The 23238-nt window shown below is 47.3% G+C and overlaps 1 protein-coding gene and 1 long non-coding RNA gene across 8 annotated transcripts in view; both read right to left on the minus strand.

Annotated features, from left to right (window-relative positions):
- LOC127474535 (ankyrin repeat domain-containing protein 26-like) overlaps positions 1-14314 on the minus strand; it is a 55841-nt gene extending 41527 nt beyond the window's left edge. For 2 of the 6 annotated variants that reach the window (XR_007905889.1, XM_051795456.1), the window contains exons 1-13: positions 13874-14314; positions 13330-13444; positions 12910-13083; positions 12715-12821; positions 11918-12008; positions 10832-11007; positions 10568-10661; positions 9838-10101; positions 8908-9143; positions 7777-7903; positions 6287-6568; positions 5430-5665; positions 4526-4750 (exon numbers count right to left, since the gene is read on the minus strand). Coding sequence is in view for 2 of the 6 variants with exons in the window: in XM_051795456.1 (XP_051651416.1) it covers positions 4549-4750; positions 5430-5665; positions 6287-6568; positions 7777-7903; positions 8908-9143; positions 9838-10101; positions 10568-10661; positions 10832-11007; positions 11918-12008; positions 12715-12821; positions 12910-13083; positions 13330-13444; positions 13874-14091 (2322 nt within the window). In the remaining 4 variants the exon portion in view is untranslated. Of the gene's footprint in view, positions 1-2072; positions 2347-2473; positions 2520-2949; positions 3634-4525; positions 4751-5429; positions 5666-6286; positions 6569-7776; positions 7904-8907; positions 9144-9837; positions 10102-10567; positions 10662-10831; positions 11008-11917; positions 12009-12714; positions 12822-12909; positions 13084-13329; positions 13445-13873 lie in introns of those variants that run through there. The other 4 variants (XR_007905887.1, XM_051795455.1, XR_007905888.1 and 1 more) reach the window with 4 other exon arrangements.
- Positions 503-1579, minus strand: LOC127474587 (uncharacterized). 2 transcript variants are annotated; one of them, XR_007905900.1, is made up of 3 exons: positions 1365-1578; positions 802-947; positions 503-608 (listed from the first exon to the last, which is right to left on the minus strand). It is a non-coding gene; the product is annotated as an uncharacterized LOC127474587 (long non-coding RNA). The 2 variants fall into 2 exon arrangements; XR_007905901.1 differs by having other exon boundaries at positions 539-611; positions 1365-1579.
- Positions 14315-23238: the final 8924 nt, after the last annotated feature.

Here is a 23238-nt window from a genome sequence, read left to right on the forward strand (position 1 = left end):
GAATCCAACTCTGTTCTCTGAGAGGCCTCTCCTTATTCAAACAGTAAAGGGCACAAGATTCATCTTTTCTGTCCCACACAGGATGAGGAGATTAGAGACTAGCAAAAAGACTGCCTGCTAGAACAACATCAACTTGAAAAAGACACCAATAATGCCATAATGGCACTACTGTGGTGTTACTGCTGGAACTCTTAAAGAGAAAGGAAGACAGGTCTGATGAAGGGAAGGGTCTTAAGGGACTTTCCCCACAAATATGCCCTGTTCTGCTTTCACACATCATGCTGGTGAGATGTAAAAAAGGGATTTTAGAAGGAAAATGCACGAGGAAAAAGGAGTGTGTTATTACCAGTCCAGAAAAGCATGGACTTACCTTTCCAGTTTCTTGGCTAGGCTTTTTCTGGTTTTCGCTTCCACCAGACAGAGCTCTTTGTACTTTTCCACTTCCGCCTGGGTGGATTCTTTCTGAAGAGGTCTGTCTTGCTGGGTGTTTTTTATCCTGTCCAATTGACTTTTGAGATCTCTACTTCTTTCTTCTGTTTTCTGCTGAATCACTATGATGGCTCCGAGGACTTGAGCTCTTTCATGCTCAAGAATCAAGATCAGTCAATCTGCTAGGCAGAAAAAATGGATGTGTTCTTATTGTGAGTGCATAAGAAACCAAGACACCAGCTATGCATCAGTAAACCAACAGGTAAGTGCAATGTGCTTGACATCCATTTAATAGAGTTTATGAGTTTACATTCCGACTGCAAGGAACATGTTTTCACATCTGAAGTGGGGGATGGGAAACCACAGACTCACTGTGAACACTGAATGATTTCCAGAGCCTCTCTATAGCATTTCATTCAAATCCGGTAACTTTTGATTAAAGAATCACGGTGCTCCTCCATTACTCTGGCAAGGGGATCCTGGTCTGTCGGGAGTGAGGACATGGCTGCATATGAAAGCTGGAGAAAACAAGAAGAAATGTGTGACCCTCCAGAGGATGAAACCCCTGTATGAAATTGTCAAGAAGTTCAGACCCAATGCGTTTCGAGTTTTACAGTTGTGTCTAAATATTTATTGTAGTTTTTCCCTTGTTTGTACCCTGAAATTGTTGTATGAAAATGCCCTTGATTGCTGTATCCTTAGGCCCCACTCCCTGATTGGCCAAAGTTTGCTGCATTGCAGTATTTCCTTTTATGGCCACCCTTTCCCTAAACTGGATAAACCCTACCCCCTTTTTCCCTTATATAGTTACACTTTGCATGCTCTGCCCTAGTCCCTCCCTTTCTTCTAGCAAATTCTACCCCTACCTTATATAAACCTTAACCCACCTCCCTAAAGGAGCCATTTTTTACACCCTCATCCCAAGAGTGGCAAACCTGTTATTCCCACAGGGACCGCGTCCGTGGTCCACATGAAGATTTTTTGAAGATCCAGCAGATCCACTTGTAGGTTTAGCAGTGGCTGGGGGGAAAATTGACAAGATTCCTGGTGTTACTTTTACAGCAGACAGGGCAAAATAAGGCAAGGACATGACAGGCAACACGAGAGACTGCAATCCAGGCAGAGACTTTAAAATTTCCAAGGGAACATAACAACAGAAGGGCTAGGTGCAAAGGAAGAAACCCATTTTTTCCACAATTGCTTATCCGTCAACAGCATTTCTAAAGCAAGTGGAAGACATTCTGGGGGCTACACACTGAACATCTTCAGGCAATCCACAAACGATTCCCGTGCTAAACAGCCCCCTGTAGACCTCTTCAACCCGAAGTCTCTGCTTTCCTTTTATGTCCAAACCAGTGATTTATTGGCACACTACTACTACTACAGAGCACCAGGCACTGCAAAGCAGTAACTCTGGAGGAAGGAATTCCCATGGAACAGGTGCATTTCCTCTTTGGACACCTGGCCTCAAATTCTACAGCATGTTTTATGCTACGTACGGCAAGCACTGAACTGATATTTGCCGAAAAAATACTGAATAATCTTTTCCTAAAGACAGATTATCTTTTGTCACTGATCTTCTTGCTTATTCCAAAAAAGACTGCACCACCTAAGCTACCAAGACAAGCCATGCATCACAGAATAGTAGCAAAAATCAGGAACCAACAGCAAAGAACGGGTATGGTGGGGTTTAGTGCTGAATGCCATCGGTGTACATGGGAGGGGAAGTGATGGCTGAAGCTTATACTTATCGCTTGGCTGCTTTGCTGTTTGTGCTTGAGATGAACTCCAGTGAAGGGCAACTTCAGCTTAAGCCAAGGGTTTCTTTGCGCTTGGTTTTTTCCAGGCAAGTGCATAACATTGTACGCAACATTTTGGTAAGCAGGAAGTTTTCACATTCAAGTCTCAACTGGAAGGCTAGCAGAAAAAAAAAACCAAAAACCTACTTATCACAGGAACTTGATAAAAATGGCTCGAGAGCTGTCAAGAGCTAGAAATAGTCACCTTTTTCCTTAAAAACCCTCCTAACATAATGACACATTACCTCGTTGAAGGTCTCTAGCGATTTTTGCATCCCGTTCCTGTCGTGCCTAGAATTATACAGAAAATACACAGTTAAGACGTAGTATTTACAGAGTTAAGAGGTAAGATTTCAGTGGATTAAGCCATTGTTTTACACACACCCCTTCGAGGAAAAAAACTTTAGAACTTGATATGGTAGTAGAGTTTGAAGCAAATCCTGAGAAGACAAACTGTGTATAGTGAGAGTGAACTATCCTCAGCTCCTCTGTTGACAACAAACTAAAAGTCTCCAGAGGTTGCAGTCAAGGTCAGAGAGAACTTCAGGGGACTAAGTCCTACCAACAAAAATGCAATAGGAAGGAGAAATGTTGGGATCAAAGCAAGCCCCCAAACTAAGAAACAAAACCCGTCCGGACATCAGTCGCTGAAGGCTGGGGAAATGTCATACGTAGTTGTACATCAACTTCCTTGAGAGTACACTCAAGGCTGTGAGACACATGTGGCCTCAAAATGTATGGGTGCTGTTGCAGTCAGGACGCTGAGTGAGAACAGTATCACCATTCTCAGATCACGTGCATTCTTTTCTTGGAATCAACTCAACTGTTTTCCACAAGTAGATCTGGGAAGCAGTTGTTGCAAAGCGTTGAAGCAGCCTATATAGCGATTTGAACTACACATCTGCATAAATTAGCAACTGGATAAAACAATGAGCCATGAAATAACCTGTAGAAATATTTAATTTCTGTAACATCCTTGAGGGAAGCTAGGAAAGCAGTGAAGGTTTCTGTCTTGATACTGACAAAACTTTGAGATGCCCAGAGTTTTCTTCTGGAAAATCACAATGGAAAGGACGAGCTGAAGACTGTTGCTGCACAATTCAGTTTTAGGAAGCACTGGGTACTCCCACTGTCCTTCCCTTCACTATCTGTTTTCCCTGTTCTTTTTCAAAAAAGACACAGCTGTCAACTCTTTTCTTTTCAACTAGGGCAGCTTTTTTCCTCAAACAGGAATGGTTTCCTCCTCTGCCTTTTCCTTCTTTTAACATCTTGCTGCCATCTCTCTGTCCTTTCTTTCCCTCACTTGTTCCGTGCTCCCTGCCCCTCCTGGTCTTCTCCTTTTCTCCCTTTTGCATTGGGTCCCTGGAGTTTGCTTCCTTTCTAGTGCTTGCCTGCAGAATAGTCCCTGCAGATGGTACAGCACTAATTACCTCACGAGTTCTTTCCATAATGCCTGTCCACGCCTCTGCCCTCAAAAACGTGTTCACAGCGGTACAGAAAAGTTCCCGTCTGTAACTGCCGCTGCTATGCATTACCTACACTGCTTGGCCCCTTTTCATCTCCTTGGTGTTTTTCTCTTCAACCGGGTGCTGTATGTAGACACCTTGTTGAAATGGGTTCTTTCCAATGGAGGTGAGGGGACCAGTGAACTGAGATGGACTTCAAAGTGAACAAATGCTTCTCATATTCATCCAACAACTAAACACACTAAGTCAACAGAGAAGCTTGGCCATGCCTCAGTCCCATGCTACGTGGCTGTCCCACTGATGACAACTACTGGTGTGTGGTTTCCACGTCTCCTGGTATAATGCTCTGCATTCTGGAAGGGATGTGCTATCACACTGACTGCTGATTACAGGGCATACTTGGACCAGTGCTATTGCAGAGGTTGCAGCATTGCTGCACAATTAGAAGGCCGTGAAGACTTCCCAAGGAGTAGGGAGTTCTGCTGTTTCATGTAGTAAGATGTAGCAGGAACTACAGGAACAAATGCCTCCTGTCCATAGTAACATATTAAAGCAAGGTCCAGTGAAGAAACTGCTAGAACAAAGATCAATGATGAAGAAAATGGGGTCTCACAGATGTCTGGTGGCATTTGGCACTCATGGTGACATCAGCCACTTGAAATAGGTCACACATACCATACATGTAAATTTAGTGTAGAACTTAGGTGCGTGGTTCGTGCCCCACAGTGCTCTTTACCACAGTTTGTCTTGAAAAAGAAGGTAGTTACACAGCTCATTGCTTCGATTTCAATATTTTTTGGCCTTTGACCGCTCTGGAAAATTTGTACAAACCTGATGTCCTAAAATCTTCAGCTTTACCACAGATGTCTGGGTGGTGTTCTGAAACCCAGACTTCTGTTCAGTCCCAAACTGTTGCCAAGACATCCCAGGCCAGCTGAATCCAGAAGTGGACTTGCAGCCAGATGTATGCTGACAGCGCTGCTTGTGACTGCAGATTTGCTTCTATGGCGCTCCAAAAAGAGGTTGATTTCGGCCTCTGCAAGTCTCTCATCAGCTCTGAAACATTCAGAAGCACACAGAGAGTCATCTTTGGCAGTAAGGCTTTTGCAAAGTTACCCTCCACGTCCTTGACTACTACTCGACTTCTAAAAGCCAGAGGTATTAAGAGTGTCCAAAACAAGCACATCTTTTGATCTGAGCTTGTTCAGAGGGCCTGTTTCTAAGAAATTACACTAAGTGCAAGGAGCAGCAAGTGTCACCTCCATAAGAACTCTGGCCTACCCTGGCCTTCTCAAGGAAAGCTCAAACCTCAGACCCGCTGCCAAAACAGAAGTCAAGAAAGAGCATTCTTATTTTTGATGCACAGAATCCAACTCTGTTCTCCGAGAGGCCTCTCCTTATTCAAACAGTAAAGGGCACAAGATTCATCTTTTCTGTCACATACGGGATGAGGAGATTAGAGACTGGCAAAAAGACTGCCTGCTAGAACAACATCAACTTGAAAAAGACACCAATAATGCCATAATGGCACTACTGTGGTGTTACTGCTGGAACTCTTAAAGAGAAAGGAAGACAGGTCTGATGAAGGGAAGGGTCTTAAGGGACTTTCCCCACAAATATGCCGTGTTCTGCTTTCACACATCATGCTGGCGAGATGTAAAAAAGGGATTTTAGAAGGAAAATGCACGAGGAAAAAGGAGTGTGTTATTATCAGTCCAGAAAAGCATGGACTTACCTTTCCAGTTTCTTGGCTAGGCTTTCTCTGGTTTTCGCTTCCATCAGATAGAGCTCTTTGTACATTTCCACTTCTGCCTGGGTGGATTCTTTTTGAAAAGGTCTTTCTGGTTGGTCGCTTTTTATCCTTCGCTGTGCACGTTCAAGATCTCTAATTCTGTCTTCTAACTGTTTTTTCAGTGAGTCTAAATGACTGCTTCTGATTTGTTCTAATCTGTCCTGGGAGGCTGCCTGTGCCTGAAGGAGACAGTGCACCTTCAATCAGCACAAGAAAAAGAGAACTCTCTCCAGCAGAAAATTGCATGTACCCAATTTCAAGGCTTTACTAAGAGAGGCAGCTGTGCCTCCTCACTACCAGCAGCAATGAAAGCAGAACCCTGGAGCTACTATTATACAAAGCTACTAATGAAAGGACACTCTCTCTGTAGGACAGGGCATATGGAAAAGGATTCCTCAAAGACAACAGGAGGATCTCCCACCTCCACAACTTCAGTGACTCCTTTTCTGAGCACCTTCCCCCCCTACAAGGACAAAGCAGCACCTGTAGGTCTGGCCATGACAGCTGGCAGTTGCAAAACCCATTGAAGGTGAGCAGCGAGAACCAGGCCAGCGGACAGAGATACCCCCAAGCAGTGCAAAGTGGGAATCTGCCTGGGGCAGGCTTTTGATTCAGGGACCTGCCAGCACATCACACACCCATGACAGCCCTCCTGCCCTACCATATTGCCTTCTCCCACTGCCTTCAGGAAAGGCAGAAGCTAACACACAGAATACAGGAGCAAAAGAAAAAGACCAAAACCGATGGCCACAACAGAAGTTTACGTAGCACCTGTGGACACTGGTGAGAAATTCACTTACTTGCAAAAACTCATTGACTTCTCGGAGTTTTTGTCTTATTTCGTGGTCCGCTCGTTCTTCCACCTCTCTTTTACATTGTTCTAGTTGGGTGCGATCCACCATGTTAGTCTCCAAATGGTGCTGGACTTTTGCCAGCTCTTCTTGCAGCTGGCATTTGTCCATCTCCAGGTTTTTGCACTTCCCTCGCAGGGTAGACAGCTCTCCTTGCAAATCCTGATTTTTGGCTTCCAGCTGCGTGCACTTTTTACTTTCCCTGTCCAGCTGCTGGGAAAGTTCAGCAACCTGCAGACAGAAAGAAGAAAACAGGAACTCAGCGTGATGTAAAGGCAGTGAATTCTGTGGAAACCCCAAAAGGGGGTGGCCAGGGAGACTATATTCATCATCTGCTGGCTCGGGACTAGAAACAAAGTGCAACCAGGCTCTTCTTTTCCAGCCAGAAGAGCTTTCACCTCATTTGTCTCAGCATTCCTCAGGTTCCCATCCTTTTGGAGTTCCTCATGCAAAAATGCTACAAGCTTCCGGACTCCAAAGGAATCACTGCAAAGGCAGTAAGTGATTCTACAGTGATGCCTTCCAAACCCAAGTGTAGCTGTGAAAGATGGCCACTTTAGCAACGAATCTGAGTAAGGAGCGGAGAAGGAAATCAAAGGTTCCATGCCACTACTGCACAGGCAGAGCAGCCTCAAAACCACTGCTGGGAACCGTCCTTCTGACTCCCTGTGACAAGAGGGGTTGAAAGAGCTACCCGTGAGCAATAAGTTACAGAGTTTCCCCTGGGAGGCACCTGTCCTCATTGTGCCCTGGGCAGCAACAACACTGTTGAGAAAAGCAAAACGTCAAGTGCCTCCTGCTCAGCTCACGCCTGAGACAGGGCTCAGGGGCTGATTGTGCCCTGCGAGTGACAGCGGTGTTCCTCCCCTCTCTTCCAGGGCAGGAATTCATCTGTCAGACCCAGATGACGCTGTCACAGCCTCCCTCAAGCTACAGCCAGGCCTGAGCTGGGCCCCACTGCTCTCAGCCCATGGACGTGATGTCCTGCAAGGATGGCAGACCTGCCCATCCCTAAGGCCCAGCCAGGGGATCTGCACTCTTGGCTGACCCCGCTTACTGTCAGCAGACCTGTTCTGCTCTTCTTGCTGAGGGCCTGTGGGAGGGCTCCCTGGCCGCTGAGGTCATGCACCCTGCCAGGCTGGCTGCCACTCTTGGCTTGCCCTTCCTCTGCAAGACAGCCTGGCCTCCATGAGCCCTTACACCTACTGCTTTGCCCTTTCATTTGCATCTTTACCCATAATGATGACTACCTCCGTATTAGTTATAGTCATCTACTACTGTAACAGCAGAAGGAGCATTAAGAAAAGCCCATCACATCCAAAATGCAGCCAAGGGAAAAAAAAAATCATCAACATGACAAGAAATATACAGAAAGCATCTCCCAGGTTTCAAAAGAAGTAACATCACAACCAAAAAACCCCACCCAAAGCTCAGCTCACCTCTGTTCGTAATCTGTCCACTTCCTTGACCTTTTCAGAATATCTGTTCTTCATTTCTTCCAGCTGGGACTGGGTTTCTTCATTAGCCCTGAGTTTCCTCCTATCTACCCTCAGAAGCTTTTCCAACCTGCACAGCAAATTAGTTAAGAAAACCATGAAACACAGGAAGAACCAGCCTTTTCCCCACCGTCTCACATAAGCAGCACAGACATCAGAGAAGCACAGAATGGCTTGGCTTGGCAGGGACCTTAAAGATCATCTCGTTCCAAGCCTCCTGCTGTGGGCTGGGACACCTTCCACGAGACCAGGTTGTTCAGAGCTCCATCCAACCTGGCCTTGAACACTTCCAGGGATGGGGCATCCACAGCTTCTCTGGGCAACCTGTTGCAGTTCCTCATCACCCTCACAGCAACCAATTTCTTCCTAGTATCAAACCTAAACCTACTGTCTTTCCGTTTGAAGACATTCCCCCCCCCCTTGTCCTCTCACTACATGCTCTTTTAAATGCACTCTTTTCATCCTTGTGGTAGGTTCCCTTCATGTACTGAAAGGCCACAATTAGGTCACCCCAAAGCCTTCTCTTTTCCAGGCTGAAGTATTGCAATTGCCCCAGCCTTTCCTCATAGCAGAGGTGCTCCATCTTTCTAACCCCCTTGGTGGCCTCCTCTGGACTCACTCCAACAGGTGGAGGTCCTTGCTTTGCTGAGGACCCCAGAGCTGGATGCAGCACTCCTGGTGGGGTCTCACTGATGTCCCTCAGGACATCAGTCCTGTGCTGGTGCTTCAGATCACCTCCCTGTCATCCATGTGCCTTGACATAGCTTCTAGAAGGTCTTTTCCATGACCTTCCCAGGCACAGAGGGGAGGCAGACAGGTTGGCAGTTACCAGGGCCCTCCTTCCTACCCATTTCAAAGATGGGTACAGTGGGTTTCCCTTTTTCCCGTCACCTGGGACTTCACCCGACTGCCACGACTTTTCAAATATCAAGGAGAGTGTCTTGGCAACTACATCAGACCCTGTTGGCCAATGTAGGGCAATAATGCTGCTGAGATGTAGACAATGCATTTAGAAGGAAAATGCATGAAGAAAACGGAGTCTCTTATTACCACTCCAAAAAAGCATGGACTTACCTTTCCAGTTTCTTCTCTAGGCATCTTCTAGTTTTCAATTCCTCCAGATACAGGTCTTTGTACATTTCCATTTCTCCTCGCATTGCTTCTTTACGAGAAGCACTCTCTTGTTGGGTTTTCTTTACCCTGTCCAGTTCACTTTCGAGATCTCTAATTCTTTCTTCTAACTGGATTCTCACTGAATCGCAATGACTGTCTCCGTTCTGTCCTAATCGAGCCTGGGAGGCTGCCTGTGCCTGAAGGAGACAGTGCACCTTCAACCACCACAAGAAAAAGAGAGCTCTGCCCAGCAGAAAATTGCACATATCCAGTTTCAAGGGCCCTGCCTTACTCAGAGAGGCAGCTGTGCCTCCTCACTACCAGCAGCAACCAAGGCAGAAGCCAGGAGCTACCACGGCAAATAATTCTTTTCATTGGGAAAGAAGCCCAAATCAGCACTCTTATTCAAAGCTCCTAATGAAGAGACACTGTATCTGTAGGACAGGGTATATCGAAAAGGATTCCTCAAAGACAATAAGAGCATCCCCCACCTCCACCCCCTCACCCCCACCCCTGGAATTTCAGTGACTCCTTTTCTGAGCACCTTCCCCCCCTACAAGGACAAAGCAGCACCTGTAGGTCTGGCCATGACAGCTGGCAGTTGCAAAACCCATTGAAGGATGAGCAGCGAGAACCAGGCCAGCGGACAGAGATACCCCCAAGCACTGCAAAGTGGGAATCTACCTGGGGGAGGCTTTTGATTCAGGGACCTGCTGGCACATTACACACCCATGACAGCCCTCCTGCCCAACCATATTGCCTTCTCCCACTGCCTTCAGGAAAGGCAGAAGCTAACACACAGAATACAGGAGCAAAAGAAAAAGACCAAAACCGATGGCCACAACAGAAGTTTACGTAGCGCCTGTGGACACTGGTGAGAAATTCACTTACTTGCAGAACGAGACTGACGTCTTGTGGCTTTTGACGTATTTCCTGGTCAGCTCGTTCTTCCACCTCTCTTTTACATTGTGCTGTTTGGCTGCCATCCAGCACGAAAGTCTCCAAACGATGATGGACTTTTGTCACTTCTTCTTGCAGCTGGCATTTGCTCTTCTCCAGTTTTTCATACTTCCCACGCAGAGTGGACAGCTCTTCTTGCAAAGTCTGGTTTTGGGCCTCTAGCTGCATGTCCAGCTGCTGGGAAAGTTCACCAACCTGTACACAGAAAAAAAAAAGAAAAGGAAACTCAGCGTGATCTAAAGGCAGTGAATTCTGGGAAAACCTCTAAAGAGGGTGGCCATCATAACTGCATTTATCATCTGCTGGAAACGAGCATAGAAAACACTTGAAAGATTCCCTGACAGAAAGAAGAAACTTCACAACTACTTAAAAATTTGTGAGACACTTCTGGGAGCAATACTTCTGGGTCCCTTGGAGCTCATGATGAAACTCATAATTTCTAATCTAAGAATTGCTCTAGTGTCCAGCACAGCAAATACCCTCAGGGCTTTTGTAGCAGCTGGGGAAAGGACCAGGCTGCTTTCTGAGCAGCCTCTACTGAGGAAAAGGCAGAAACTGAGCTCCCCTAGGCTCTCCAGGAAAACTTCGTCTTACAGTTTCCCCCCAGAAATAGGCAACTAGGCTCAAGAGTCACAAAAAGGGAAATTTATGACCAGCTTACTGAGGCAGAGGCTTGCAGGTCTCTCTGAAGGGCTTCAATCCTATTGCTTTGTTGCTGGACAGTGGCTTCCAATCTGGTCTTTTCAATTTCAAGGCTTAAAAACAAATACGGGTCTTATTACCAGAAAATCCAGTTCCAGACAAACTGTGCTAAGTAACAGAATCCACAGCAGAAGTGTCCTTCAAAATCCAACTGACTGTCCCGTTGTTTCCACCCAATCCCCCAAAGCGACAGACACCTTGCTTCACTGGGTTACTCTCTTACTGTTGCACGTGTTCTTCCAGTTGTTTTAGAGTGGTATTAGTCTCGGAAGATGGCAACAGGAGGTCCTGCAGTTTCGGGGAAGAAGTTATTGCTTCTCTTTCTTTATCATCCAAGGCAGTCTTCAAGTCACGAACGCAATGCTCAGACTGAAGATGCTTTTCTTCCTCCTCCTGCAGCTGTAAAATCACGGTAAGAATCCACAGTTGTCAGGGGAGCTTTTACATAGAGGAGCCAGCTGCTGCTGAAGAACTCAGGTGCTGCATGTATGTGTGCATACCCTCTGCCCAAAGAACTGGAATCAATTCAAGTACCTTCAAAGCTTCACTTCTACTACCCAATGAACACAAGCTCTATTCCTTTGTCCTCTTTTACAGCAGCCTCTCCCACCCCTCCACTGCTTTCCTACAGCACGGTTCTAAGCACTGACACTGCCCCTCGGACCATTTTTGTGACCTGTGATGCTTCTTGTATTCCCTTGCTTGCTGCTCCAGGAAAAGATGAGTGAACTAATTCATCTTCCTAAAGGAAGGCATCTCGCAAGTGTCAGAGGTGAAGTGCTCTGGCACATGTGCTCTGGAGCCCAGGATTGCACAGGGGGAGCATGGGGAGTTTTCTTAAGCGGGAATGACCCCGACTGTAGCACAGAGAGAGGTGCCCAGCAGCCCCTAAGCAGGAAGCAGTGGATGCCTGAGGAGAGGCAGCTCTGCTTCAGTGTGGTGGGGCCAGGAAGGATGGCATCACTGACAAGCTAATGACCACCATTTCAGCAAAGGCAGCCAGGTGAACTGCTCCACAGACCTGCCCTGGAGTCAAGAATCACGCCAGGGGTGTGTGGGGAGTCTTCTTAAAGCAGGAAAATCTTGAATGTAGCAGAGAGAGAGGAACCCCAGCCCCCCTGGCCGGTCACGGGTGAAACCCTAAGGAGAGGCAGCTCTGCCTCAGCATGGCGGGTTGTGGGGCAGGGGGCTGGAGGGACAGAGGCAGATCAAAGCCTGATGTAACTGCCACTTCCTTAGGTCTCTGTCCTACTGGCTCCCAGAATACTGTTTTGTCTGGTTTATCCCTGTAGGGACAGGCTTTCCATACCTCCGTGTCAGCCCTGTCCAACTCCTCCTGCAAGCGCAGATTATCTTCCTCCAGGTGAGCCTCATGGGTTCCAGTAACCACAAAAGCAGTCCTAAAGCATCCAAGATTTAATGCGAAACATGTCTGATCCCGCATCATTTTTCCCCTGCTTGTTCCCGAAAGAGCTCTTCCCCTCTTTCCTACAAGCTCCGTGAAAGCGAAGCCAAGTACATGGAAGCATTGGAGAATTTATCTTAGAAGGGGCCTCCCTAAAGCAGCCTCAACTACAAGGTCAGGCCATGCTGTTCAGGGCTCCTTGCACTGCTCTTCAAAGGCCCCACAGATGCAGCTGCACAAACTCCCGGGGCAATCCGTTCGACCGCCTGACCATCTACATGGCAGGAATTTTCTCCTTATGTGTGGTTGGAGCCCCTCGTGTTCCCTCAGACACTGTTGCTTCTCTTTCTCCCAATGCTTCCCTTCAGAGCACTTAACGCACCAACTATGCCTTGGCTTAAACCTCCCTTGCCTGCAGAGCAGCCATGCTGCTGAGCTACTGGCAAGTTTCCCGATGGCTCTGGGTCTGTGTGGGGAGAGGGCACCACAGACAACGCTTTCTTGCAGACCTCAGCGGGCAAAGTACGAGAGCCCCTAAGGTACGAGAGCAGCCAAGTGCAGACCTGCATTTACCAGTCACACAGGGAACTGCTTCCACGTGACTCCTCCTTCTTTTTCCAAGCTCATTGCCACGCCCCTCGTCTCGGTCTTGCTTGCAGGCTACCGAGAAGACCCGTGTGCTGTTTTGACAAACCCCTCACCTTTCAAATTGGGCTTGAGCATGCCTGTCCGCTGCTTTTTTCAGAAGGCACTCCAGAATCTCCTCATGCTGTAGGAGGGCTGCAAGTTTTAAGGGAGTAAATCCCATCTAAAAGGACAAATAATCGCCATTAGAAAGACACAGACAAGCTCTGCAGCTGTTTGAAAGAGCAGCTTTACCCACGTGCCAAGGTTACCTGGTTCTGAGCATCACTACTGGCATTATGCTCGAGTAACAGCCCTGCTACAGCTGTATTTTTAGACAGGACAGCCAGGTGAAGGGCAGTGTTGCCGCCAGCGTCTGCCAGATTCGGGTCGGCACCGTGTTCCAGCAGAATAGCAACACATTCTTCCTGCTCCTGCTGTACTGCCTGGGAACAACACACGAAAAGGGAAAGACTTCCAACTTTTACATCCCCCTCTGTCACAACTTCCTCAGCTCCTGAACGCTAGGATAGAAGACCATCTTCAAAGATTAGCTAACAGAGGCCTATGCCACGCCAATTGCAATATGCATGTTTCTATGGCTCAGTGATGCAAGGAATCCTGCCAGACACCTCCCCTTTAACACACCATTACTAATCCCCACCTACAAGATCATAAGGCATTCCACACACCTTCATCAGTGCCGTTCTCTTCAAGTTGTCAGCGAGATTCGGCTGGCTGTTCTTTCTTAGCAGATATCTAAGGACATCTGCATGGCCATTTGCCGAAGCGAGATGCAGAGGTGTCCTAAAAATTAAACACACGCTCTTAACTTAGACAGACAAAGGATGAGCCAAAGCCGTGTCTCTACCCAGCACCCTGGGGACCCTGCCCGGACTCTGCTCCTCCCGCTTGCTGCTCTCTGCTGCTGCTGCTGCTGCTGCTGCAATCCTGCGCTGATTAGCCAGAGGGCAGAAGAGAAGAGGTGAGGGCTGAGCAGCTGCAGAACAGCCCTGCAGAGACTACGGCAAAGCGGCAGGTCGGCAACACGCGTTTCCAACAGCGCTGGAGCCCGGCCGGCAGCAACAAGCAGTGAAAAGGTCAAGATTTCCCTCTCCCAGCTGACAGGGCAAATCTCACTTTTCAAGCCTTGTCCTTAACAGAGGGCTGCCGAGGACTACTGCAGCTTGGCTCAGGAGCAGCCAAGGTGTGCCATCAGCATCCCATAGAACTCACCGCATCTCCTGGTCTCGCCTGTCGATGCCGACGACCTTCACATACCAGCGCCAGCGCCTCAGCCAGGCCAGGTCGCCGCGGGCGGCCGCGCGGTGCAGCCTGCCCAGCCCGTTCTCCCTGAGCTCGGAGGCGCTGGTGGAGCTGGTGGCAGCCCGGGGCTGCCCACTGGTGGTGCTGGATGGTGACTGCCGTCGCTTCTTGCTGAGAAGCCACGGCATGGCCCTGCTTGGAGCTACCAGCAGCAGGAAGTGCAAGAAGCCCCCTTGCAGAGGGGCTGCCGGGCGCCAAGTAGGGATGAGGAATGGGACGAGGGTGAGGTTAGGGGTGAGGGTGACAAAGGGACGAGGATGAGAAGAAGGATGGGCACGGGGTATAAAGCACAAGGCAGACGAGGTTGCCCTGTGCAGCGTTCGTGGCCTGCAGCTACCAAGACGGCGATACAGGCGCAAAATGCTCCCACAGCGGGATGTGCTACTGCTCCTCGAGAGGCTACAGCAGCTCTGAGCGCCGGCTCCGGGCACCAACGAAGCTGTGCTCGACTGGTGCCTGTGGTGTCACAATGGCAGGTGGAACGCTCAGCACGTCACCGTGGGGTGTGGCAGAGGCCACGGTGCAGGGTGAGGCCGGGCGGGACATGGCAGGGTGGGGCAGGAGTGAGGGCGGCCCTGCTGGGCCTTGTGGGAAGGAGGCGGCCTGGGCCTTGTGAGGGCGGCTGGCGGGAGTGGGCACTGCCCCGCCTCAGGGCACCCCGGGGCAGGGCCCGGGCTGCTCCCACTGGGCCGGAGGCTGTGGTAGGTGCAGGAGCAGCTCCCACATCACCTGCTCTGGGATTTTGCTTCTGCCTGTGGCCGAGCTGCCTCTGGACACACTTCCATGAAATGAGGCTCAGGATGAAGTGGGATCCCAGCCCGAGCAGGCGGGGGCCACCACAGCTCTCAAGAAATGCCCACTGAGTGCTCCAAGCCTGCCATGCCAGAATTCCAGGATGTAGGGACGTGTCCCGAGAATAGTGAGGGAAGCATTCTGGGAACTGAAGTCCCTGGACAGACTATTGGGGCACATGAGCAGTGTGTGTTGTGCTGTCATTTGTCAGGCGGTCAAATGTCTGTCAGAGGGTTTATAGGGAGACATTTTTCTTTTAAATAAACAGATTTGACTGCTTGCCAACTAGCTGCTGGGTCCTGTCTTTTATATTATATTAATATACCACACCGGGACAATTCCCCAACTCCTTTGTCTTGTCCCTCTTGAAGAGCAGACACCTCTCCCCCCACCCCCTTGTAATTGCTGTCACCTGCTGCTTTGCCAGATGCCAACAGTGAATTTCTGCTCTGCTGCTCCAGCAGCCAATGGGCAGCACACAGCAGGCAGGAAGAAACTTTCAAACACGTCTTGTCCCGGTTTGTCCCAATGACAACACAAAGTGAAGGCCCAGAGGTTCTGCACCAGCTTTCTCAGGGGAGAGACGCTACAATGCACCGCAAGCAGGCTGAAGAAATTTCCCTTCTTCTTTGCAGGCTACAAACCCCTCCACTTCCCACAGGATCAGGGATTTGCCTGTGTTTTATGGCTACCAGAAGCTCACCCGCTATTATCTTCTGCCCAGAACACAAAGAGGATGGCTCTAAAGCACTGGAAGAGTCTGGCAACTGATTAGTAGCAATAGCTCACCTGTAGGCCATGATCTTAACATGACTGTGCTTCAAGCCTTCACAGAGGAAGGGGACATGTTTGTCTGGCCTCTGGGACAGGCTGAGGATGCAGCTGCAAGCAGAGCTGAAGGGAGCAGAGGAGAACTCTGGCTTGGCCTTCAGGCCTGGCTTCTCTTTCAGCCTTGAAGATATCTGCCAGACTGATTTGCACTCAGATCAAGGGCAGAGAGGGAAGTCTTAACTCCCAGCCCAGGAAGAAAGCCTTAATAAGCCTTCAAAAATATGACTCTCCTCATCCCTCCCACCTAGGTCCAAAGAGCTCCAATTCTCTGACCAAACGCAGCAGTTCTAAAATGTCGCGACAGTTCTGGCAGCCATGCCCTTTCTGCCAAAGTTGGACCGGTCCCCACCTGTCCCAGAGGCAAGCAGAGGGTACAGCCTTGTGATCGGAGAATGGGAGAAGCAAAGCTGGCAGGGGGAACAGAAGAAAAGGAGGACACCTGCTAGAGTCTTGTTGGCGACTGCTATTGCTTCTTGCTGAGGAGCCCCATTATGCTTTGCATGCTTTTGCACATGCCGCACTGTGGGTATGGCCCTGCTTTACTGGTGGCTACTGCTCACCCTCTGCACATAATCACGGAAAGACTAAGGTGCTCTAGTCCAAGTCCTCTTTTGGAATAGGGTTTCCTAGAGTCAGTTGTCCTGATCCCTGAAGGTTGGGAAAAGCTAGGAAAGACATAGGCAAAGAAGACATTCAGTATTTCTGCTTTTTTCCTGTCCTGTGTAACAAGCTTCCCCTTCTTGGTGAGTGATGGGCCCACATTTTCCCTGGTTTTCCTTTTGTCACCTACATGCTTAAAGAAGTCCTTCTGGTTGTCTCTGACACCACTGGCCTGATTCAGTTCCATTTGGGCTTTAGCTTTACCAGCTTCATCCCTGCATGCCCAGACAACATTTCTGTTATCTTTCTTTGCATCCACTCTCTCTAAGCTTCCTTTTTGTGTTTGAACAAGAAGCTCCTTATGAAGCCATCCATGCAGGCCTCCTGGAATTTTTGCCTGACTTCCTGCTTTCTAGGATGAAACTCTCTTGAGCTTGATGGAAGTGATCCCTGAATATTAACCAGCTCTTTTGTGTCATTTTGCTTTGCAAGGTGTTGCAAAGGCTGTTAAACCCAACAAGTATGGAAAGGGGGTTTCGATGTGAAGAAAATTAGTAGGTTGAAAACCAGGATGAATGGGCTCTGTCTGTAGCACTGCGCCAGATAAATGAAACTTACCAGTAACATAGTTCCTTGTGGCACAGCTGCTGGGATGTGCAGCGCAAGTCCTCAATGCTATGTTAACTTATGACCCTTGCAGTCATTCAGCCCCCAAGGACAGCTCCGTTTGTGTTCACAGAGATCCAATGACAGTAAGAATCACTGCCCAGCCTAGTGTTCAAAGGAGATGACAGTGTAGAGATGGGGGAAATATACTGGGGGATTTGTTCCCCAGTGTCATGGGTTTACTTGTTCTAAAAAACCAAAGGGAATTTTCTTTCCCCTGCTGTATGTGGGGGAGGAATGTTGAATGGGGAGGACAGTTTTCTGCTTTGGGTGATTGCCTACACAAAGGAACTGGCTGGCAGAACTACATTCCAGCCTAATAGCTCTGTCTGGGGCTGGGTGTGTGTGTGTGAGTGAGGAGTGAGCATGGGTACCAACCAGCTGCTGCAGATCCTGATAGCCCTGGCCTGTCTGTGTGTGTAAGCACAGTTTATTGATAGGAAGCAACCGAGAGAATAAACTTTTTTAATATCCCTTTAGTGTCCCTTTAATTCCCCTTTTACTATTGAATATTTTTACATAAATAAGTTGTTCATAGTATTTTTCCCTTAATTTCCCCTTTTACTAACCAATATCATGTTAATAGTTATCCATAATATTGTGTTAAGATCCCTTTTTGGTATCCCTTTAAACTCTCTTTTTACTAGTTAATATCGTGTTATAAATGCTGTTTGTAGCATTTGTTTTTTAAGGTCACACAGTAAGGTAGTTATTTTGTATCTTTTTTTAGTTTTTGATTCTTTTTGCTAATTTTATTATTATTATTACTATTCTCACTGTAATAAAAGATATTTTGTGCGTTTGAATGTTTCTGGCACTTGTTTTTTTTCCGGACATGTATCCAAACGAACTGTTACAGATGTCCGGCTGCCTCTGTGGTTCAGTAGTTCCATCTTCTTTGTTTATCTTCTTCTCACTTCAGTGTTCACATTCCTTTACAACCTCACAGCTGCAACCACTCAAATTCAGGGCCCAAGCTGTCCACAACTCAGTCACCTCCCACAAGGGGGGTGTGTGTGTGTGTTGGAAAAAGCTCTGAGGCTGTTTTGCTCTCGACCTGGTCATCCGGCTGCTCTCCAGCCTCGGCTTGCCTGTGCACTGCTCTGTCTCCAGCTCAAATCTGCTCAGATTTCATTGGAGAGTTTTGTACTCATTGACAAAAAAAGGGGAGTCCTGACCACAGCCAGCCGCAGACAGCATGAGTTTAGTGGGAAAGAAACCGCCCTTCTTTCCCCTTTTCCCCTTCCCCTCCTCGGTGAGTGGGAAAATCTCCATTTTTCGGTTTCTCCTGCGATCCGGGGCCCCCACACGGCAACCAGCAGAGCCCAACAGCCCCCCCTGCTGACCAACACCGAGCAACCGCAGGCTCTGCTCCTCCAGTGATCCAACAGCGCCCTCTGCCAACCGGGATTAGAATCGCACTAGAGGACAGAGAAGTGTCAAACTGTTTCCTTTTTTTGCGGGTGACTTTTTGGGTACAGGATTATTGTTTAGTTGTTTTAGTGTTCTTTTGCTGGTTTTGCCAATACATATATATCCTTTAATAAAGGGTTGTTATTTTCCTTTTTTCCATACTTTCTTGATTGGAGCCTCTTAATTTTGGATTTACAATTGCTGAGAGAGAGGAGTTTAGTCTCTCATAACTCGCCCTCCTTAGCAAAACACTTTCAGTCTCCTTAAACTGAGACACCCAGTATGTTTGGAAAACTTATAACACCATAAGTAATTAGTGGTAATTACTTATAACACCATGGTAATGAGAGTTTCGTGCCAGTGTTTTCCCAAGTGACTTGCACAGTGTGCCTGTCCCCAGGCCTAGCATCGATGAGGTCATTTTGTGTTCTTTAAGTGTCTCTTTAAATGACATGGTGTGTCCCATAGTCAACAAGGAGTCTTGCAGTGTAAATCCTTTCAAATGGCTAAGGATTTCCCCATATCCCCTTCTCTTTCACTATCCTCAGAGATTCACAGTCTCTTGCAGACAGATTTCTGAACTCTATGGAGCCCCAAACCTCCTGTTAGGCTACAACTACAATTTTTTTTTTTTTGCTAGCTAGCTTTAAAACAGAACTTGATGCAGAGGGTTGTGGAGAATTAAGCAGTGTTGGTACTTAATGCAGCTTTTCCAAAGGCAAAGTACATACTTGGACAGGGCTTCTGTGCTGCCCTGTTGTCTTCCTGCTTGTGCTACTCGAGAAAGGAATAAACTCCCCTGAGTGAAGAGAACATTAGCTGTGCTCTCAGAAATGTGTTGTTGCTTTCCATATGTGTTTTTTGCCATCTAGTGGCAGTAAATTCTTGGTGTACTGTTTGCCTCATAATTTAACTTTCTACGCATGGTACAAAATTGTTTGTTGTAGGACTCCTCCCTCAAGCAGCAAAGTGCAACTCTCCAGCCATGCTACTGACTGTGCTGTTGTGACAGAGGGTCAGGAGACTAGTTGGAATGGTCAGGTTGGGAGAAGTATTCGCTGTCAAGTAAAACATCAGGAGTGCTCAGAATCAGTGCTTTTCTGAAGCTTAATGAGTTTTGAGTTATTTAAGCATATATGATCATGTGATCATATGATCACATGATCATATGATCATATGGACACTCATTATGTGATGATATGGATGCCTTGTTGCTGATTTAGGGGTGTATCCTGAAAGGCAGCAAGTCTTAGGAAGAACAACAGAGGGAACCGGTGTTTTTTAGCCTAGAAAAAAGGAGACTTGAGGGGAGACCTTATTGCTCTCTCCAGTGACCTGAAAAGGAAATGGTAGCCAAGTGGGTGTCAGTCTCTTCTCCCAGATAACAAGCCATAGGACAAGATGAAATGGCTTCAAGTTGCACCAGGGGAGGCTTAGATTCGATATTAAGGAGAAGAACTTTACAGAAGGTGTTGTTATGCCCAGGGAAGTGGTTGAGTCACTATCCCTGGAAGTATTAAAAAGATGTGCAGAAATGACACTTGAAGATATTGTTTAGTGGTGGACTTGGAAGCGATGAGTTAACAGTTGGACTTGATGATCTTAAGGGTCTTTTTCAACCTAAACAATTCTACTACGCTATGCTTGTGGAGCCTCTAAAATAAAAAGCCATATTTTGATGGGAATGTGTGTTTCATGAGTGCCTCCCATCACAATTAGTCACTGTGGTTATTCTGGTCCCCACAGTGCCTGGGATCTAATAGGCAGGCTACCCATCCTGTTTTCATTGGGATAGTTTGGGTAACAGGTCCCTTTGTCTTGGCCTTGCTTGACATGCAACCACACAGCCTAAATATTTAATCCTCAAAATCAGCATTAGCCTCCTTTCTCCAAGACCACTTCCTTAAGATCTGCAGATGGTACCTCTGATACACCCACAGGAAAACAATCTCCTTGGTCACCCGGTGATGACTAAACCTCTCACTTGCTGTGATCACCCCTTTTGTCATAGGTATTACAAAACCTAGCAAAAATTTTCACAAACACAAAAACTTCATTCTACTAGGGACTGCCATCTAGGTGAACAATTTTAGAAAACAATTAGCAAGGTTCCTCTTGAATTTGTTTACATTATTAGACATCATCACTTATTTAAACCAAGACTTGCTGATTGAAGTGTCTGAGCTAATGAATAAAATCTTTGTTATGTCCAGGCATTCATCTAAAAACAATTTTGGCTATTAGCTATGGAAGGATGTCTTTGTTGTTTGCTTTCTTCGCCTTTTTTATTTTCCCTCATTTTTCTGTCTTGGTTGGAGGTGAGGGGGGTGGGATGGGCTGGTTCCCGGGTCTCTCCGCCGGCAGCGCTCTGCCCCCCCTAGTTGGAAGCTGCTCACTTGCAGTCCTGCTGCAGTGTGACGAATTCTATGTACGTTCCCTTTTTTAAGTTCAACCACGCACCTCCACCGGGAGAGAAGGAGCCGCTTCTTCTGCCAATGCCGTGTCAGCTCTGGACTGCAAGCTTCTAAATATTAGAAGCTGGGGCTCTGGGCCTCACACACAGCACCATTTGTAGGAGGTCAACAACTAATCAATCCCAAGTTTGGGGGTGAAAACCGGAATCTTTATTGAACACGCATCTCACAATTTAAGGGTGCTGGGGGCAGGACATGTTAATGAGGAGGATGGATTATGCTAAGTTGGGGATGGATTATGCTAACTAGAGGATTACACAATTTTCTGCTACAGTCACACAATTGTTTAATATTTCTTGTAACAAGGATTACATGGGGGGGAGAGAACAAAGGGGTTTCTACGTAGTCTGTTATCATCATCACAAAGTCTTTCCATATCTCGCTGCAGGAGCCAGGCCGATCAACATAGTTAAATATCAGTAGGTCTTGTGAAGAAGCATGCGATCCTCAGGTGGTGGGATTTCTTTCAGCCCCTGTTGGTCCATGGCCTGCTACATAATCCTTTTGTGCTGATATCCGAGTTTCAAATTGCTACAGATGACCTAAAGTCTTTGGCTTTACCACAGATGTCTGGGTGGCGTTCTGAGACCCAGACTTCTGTTCAGTCCCAAACTGTTGCCAAGATATCCCAGGCCAGTTGAATGCAGAAGTGGACTTGCAGCCAGATGTCCGCTGACAGTGCTGTTTGTGACTGCAGATTTGCTTCTATGGCGCTCCCAAAGGAGCTTGGTCTCAGCCTCTGCAAGTCTCTCATCAGCTCTGAAACATTCAGAAGCACAAAGACAGTCATCTTTGGCAGTAAGGCTTTTGCAAAGTTACCCTCCACGTCCTTGACTACTACTCGACTTCTAAAAGCCAGGGGCATTAAGAGTGTCCAAAACAAGCACATCCTTTGATCTGAGCTTGTTCAGAGGGCCTGTTTCTAAGAAATCACACTAAGTGCAAGGAGCAGCAAGTGTCACCTCCATAAGAACGCTGGCCTACCCTGGCCTTCTCAAGGAAAGCTCAAACCTCAGACCCGCTGCCAAAACAGAAGTCAAGAAAGAGCGTTCTTATTTTTGATGCACAGAATCCAACTCTGTTCTCTGAGAGGCCTCTCCTTATTCAAACAGTAAAGGGCACAAGATTCATCTTTTCTGTCCCACACAGAATGAGGAGATTAGAGACTAGCAAAAAGACTGCCTGCTAGAACAACATCAACTTGAAAAAGACACCAATAATGCCATAATGGCACTACTGTGGTGTTACTGCTGGAACTCTTAAAGAGAAAGGAAGACAGGTCTGATGAAGGGAAGGGTCTTAAGGGACTTTCCCCACAAATATGCCCTGTTCTGCTTTCACACATCATGCTGGTGAGATGTAAAAAAGGGATTTTAGAAGGAAAATGCACGAGGAAAAAGGAGTGTGTTATTACCAGTCCAGAAAAGCATGGACTTACCTTTCCAGTTTCTTGGCTAGGCTTTTTCTGGTTTTCGCTTCCACCAGACAGAGCTCTTTGTACTTTTCCACTTCCGCCTGGGTGGATTCTTTCTGAAGAGGTCTGTCTTGCTGGGTGTTTTTTATCCTGTCCAATTGACTTTTGAGATCTCTACTTCTTTCTTCTGTTTTCTGCTGAATCACTATGATGGCTCCGAGGACTTGAGCTCTTTCATGCTCAAGAATCAAGATCAGTCAATCTGCTAGGCAGAAAAAATGGATGTGTTCTTATTGTGAGTGCATAAGAAACCAAGACACCAGCTATGCATCAGTAAACCAACAGGTAAGTGCAATGTGCTTGACATCCATTTAATAGAGTTTATGAGTTTACATTCCGACTGCAAGGAACATGTTTTCACATCTGAAGTGGGGGATGGGAAACCACAGACTCACTGTGAACACTGAATGATTTCCAGAGCCTCTCTATAGCATTTCATTCAAATCCGGTAACTTTTGATTAAAGAATCACGGTGCTCCTCCATTACTCTGGCAAGGGGATCCTGGTCTGTCGGGAGTGAGGACATGGCTGCATATGAAAGCTGGAGAAAACAAGAAGAAATGTGTGACCCTCCAGAGGATGAAACCCCTGTATGAAATTGTCAAGAAGTTCAGACCCAATGCGTTTCGAGTTTTACAGTTGTGTCTAAATATTTATTGTAGTTTTTCCCTTGTTTGTACCCTGAAATTGTTGTATGAAAATGCCCTTGATTGCTGTATCCTTAGGCCCCACTCCCTGATTGGCCAAAGTTTGCTGCATTGCAGTATTTCCTTTTATGGCCACCCTTTCCCTAAACTGGATAAACCCTACCCCCTTTTTCCCTTATATAGTTACACTTTGCATGCTCTGCCCTAGTCCCTCCCTTTCTTCTAGCAAATTCTACCCCTACCTTATATAAACCTTAACCCACCTCCCTAAAGGAGCCATTTTTTACACCCTCATCCCAAGAGTGGCAAACCTGTTATTCCCACAGGGACCGCGTCCGTGGTCCACATGAAGATTTTTTGAAGATCCAGCAGATCCAC

Source organism: Manacus candei, unplaced genomic scaffold, assembly GCF_025592945.1.
Source record: "Manacus candei isolate 608988 ecotype Guabito, Panama unplaced genomic scaffold, ASM2559294v1 h1tg000043l, whole genome shotgun sequence".
Classification (NCBI taxonomy): Eukaryota; Metazoa; Chordata; class Aves; order Passeriformes; family Pipridae; genus Manacus; species Manacus candei.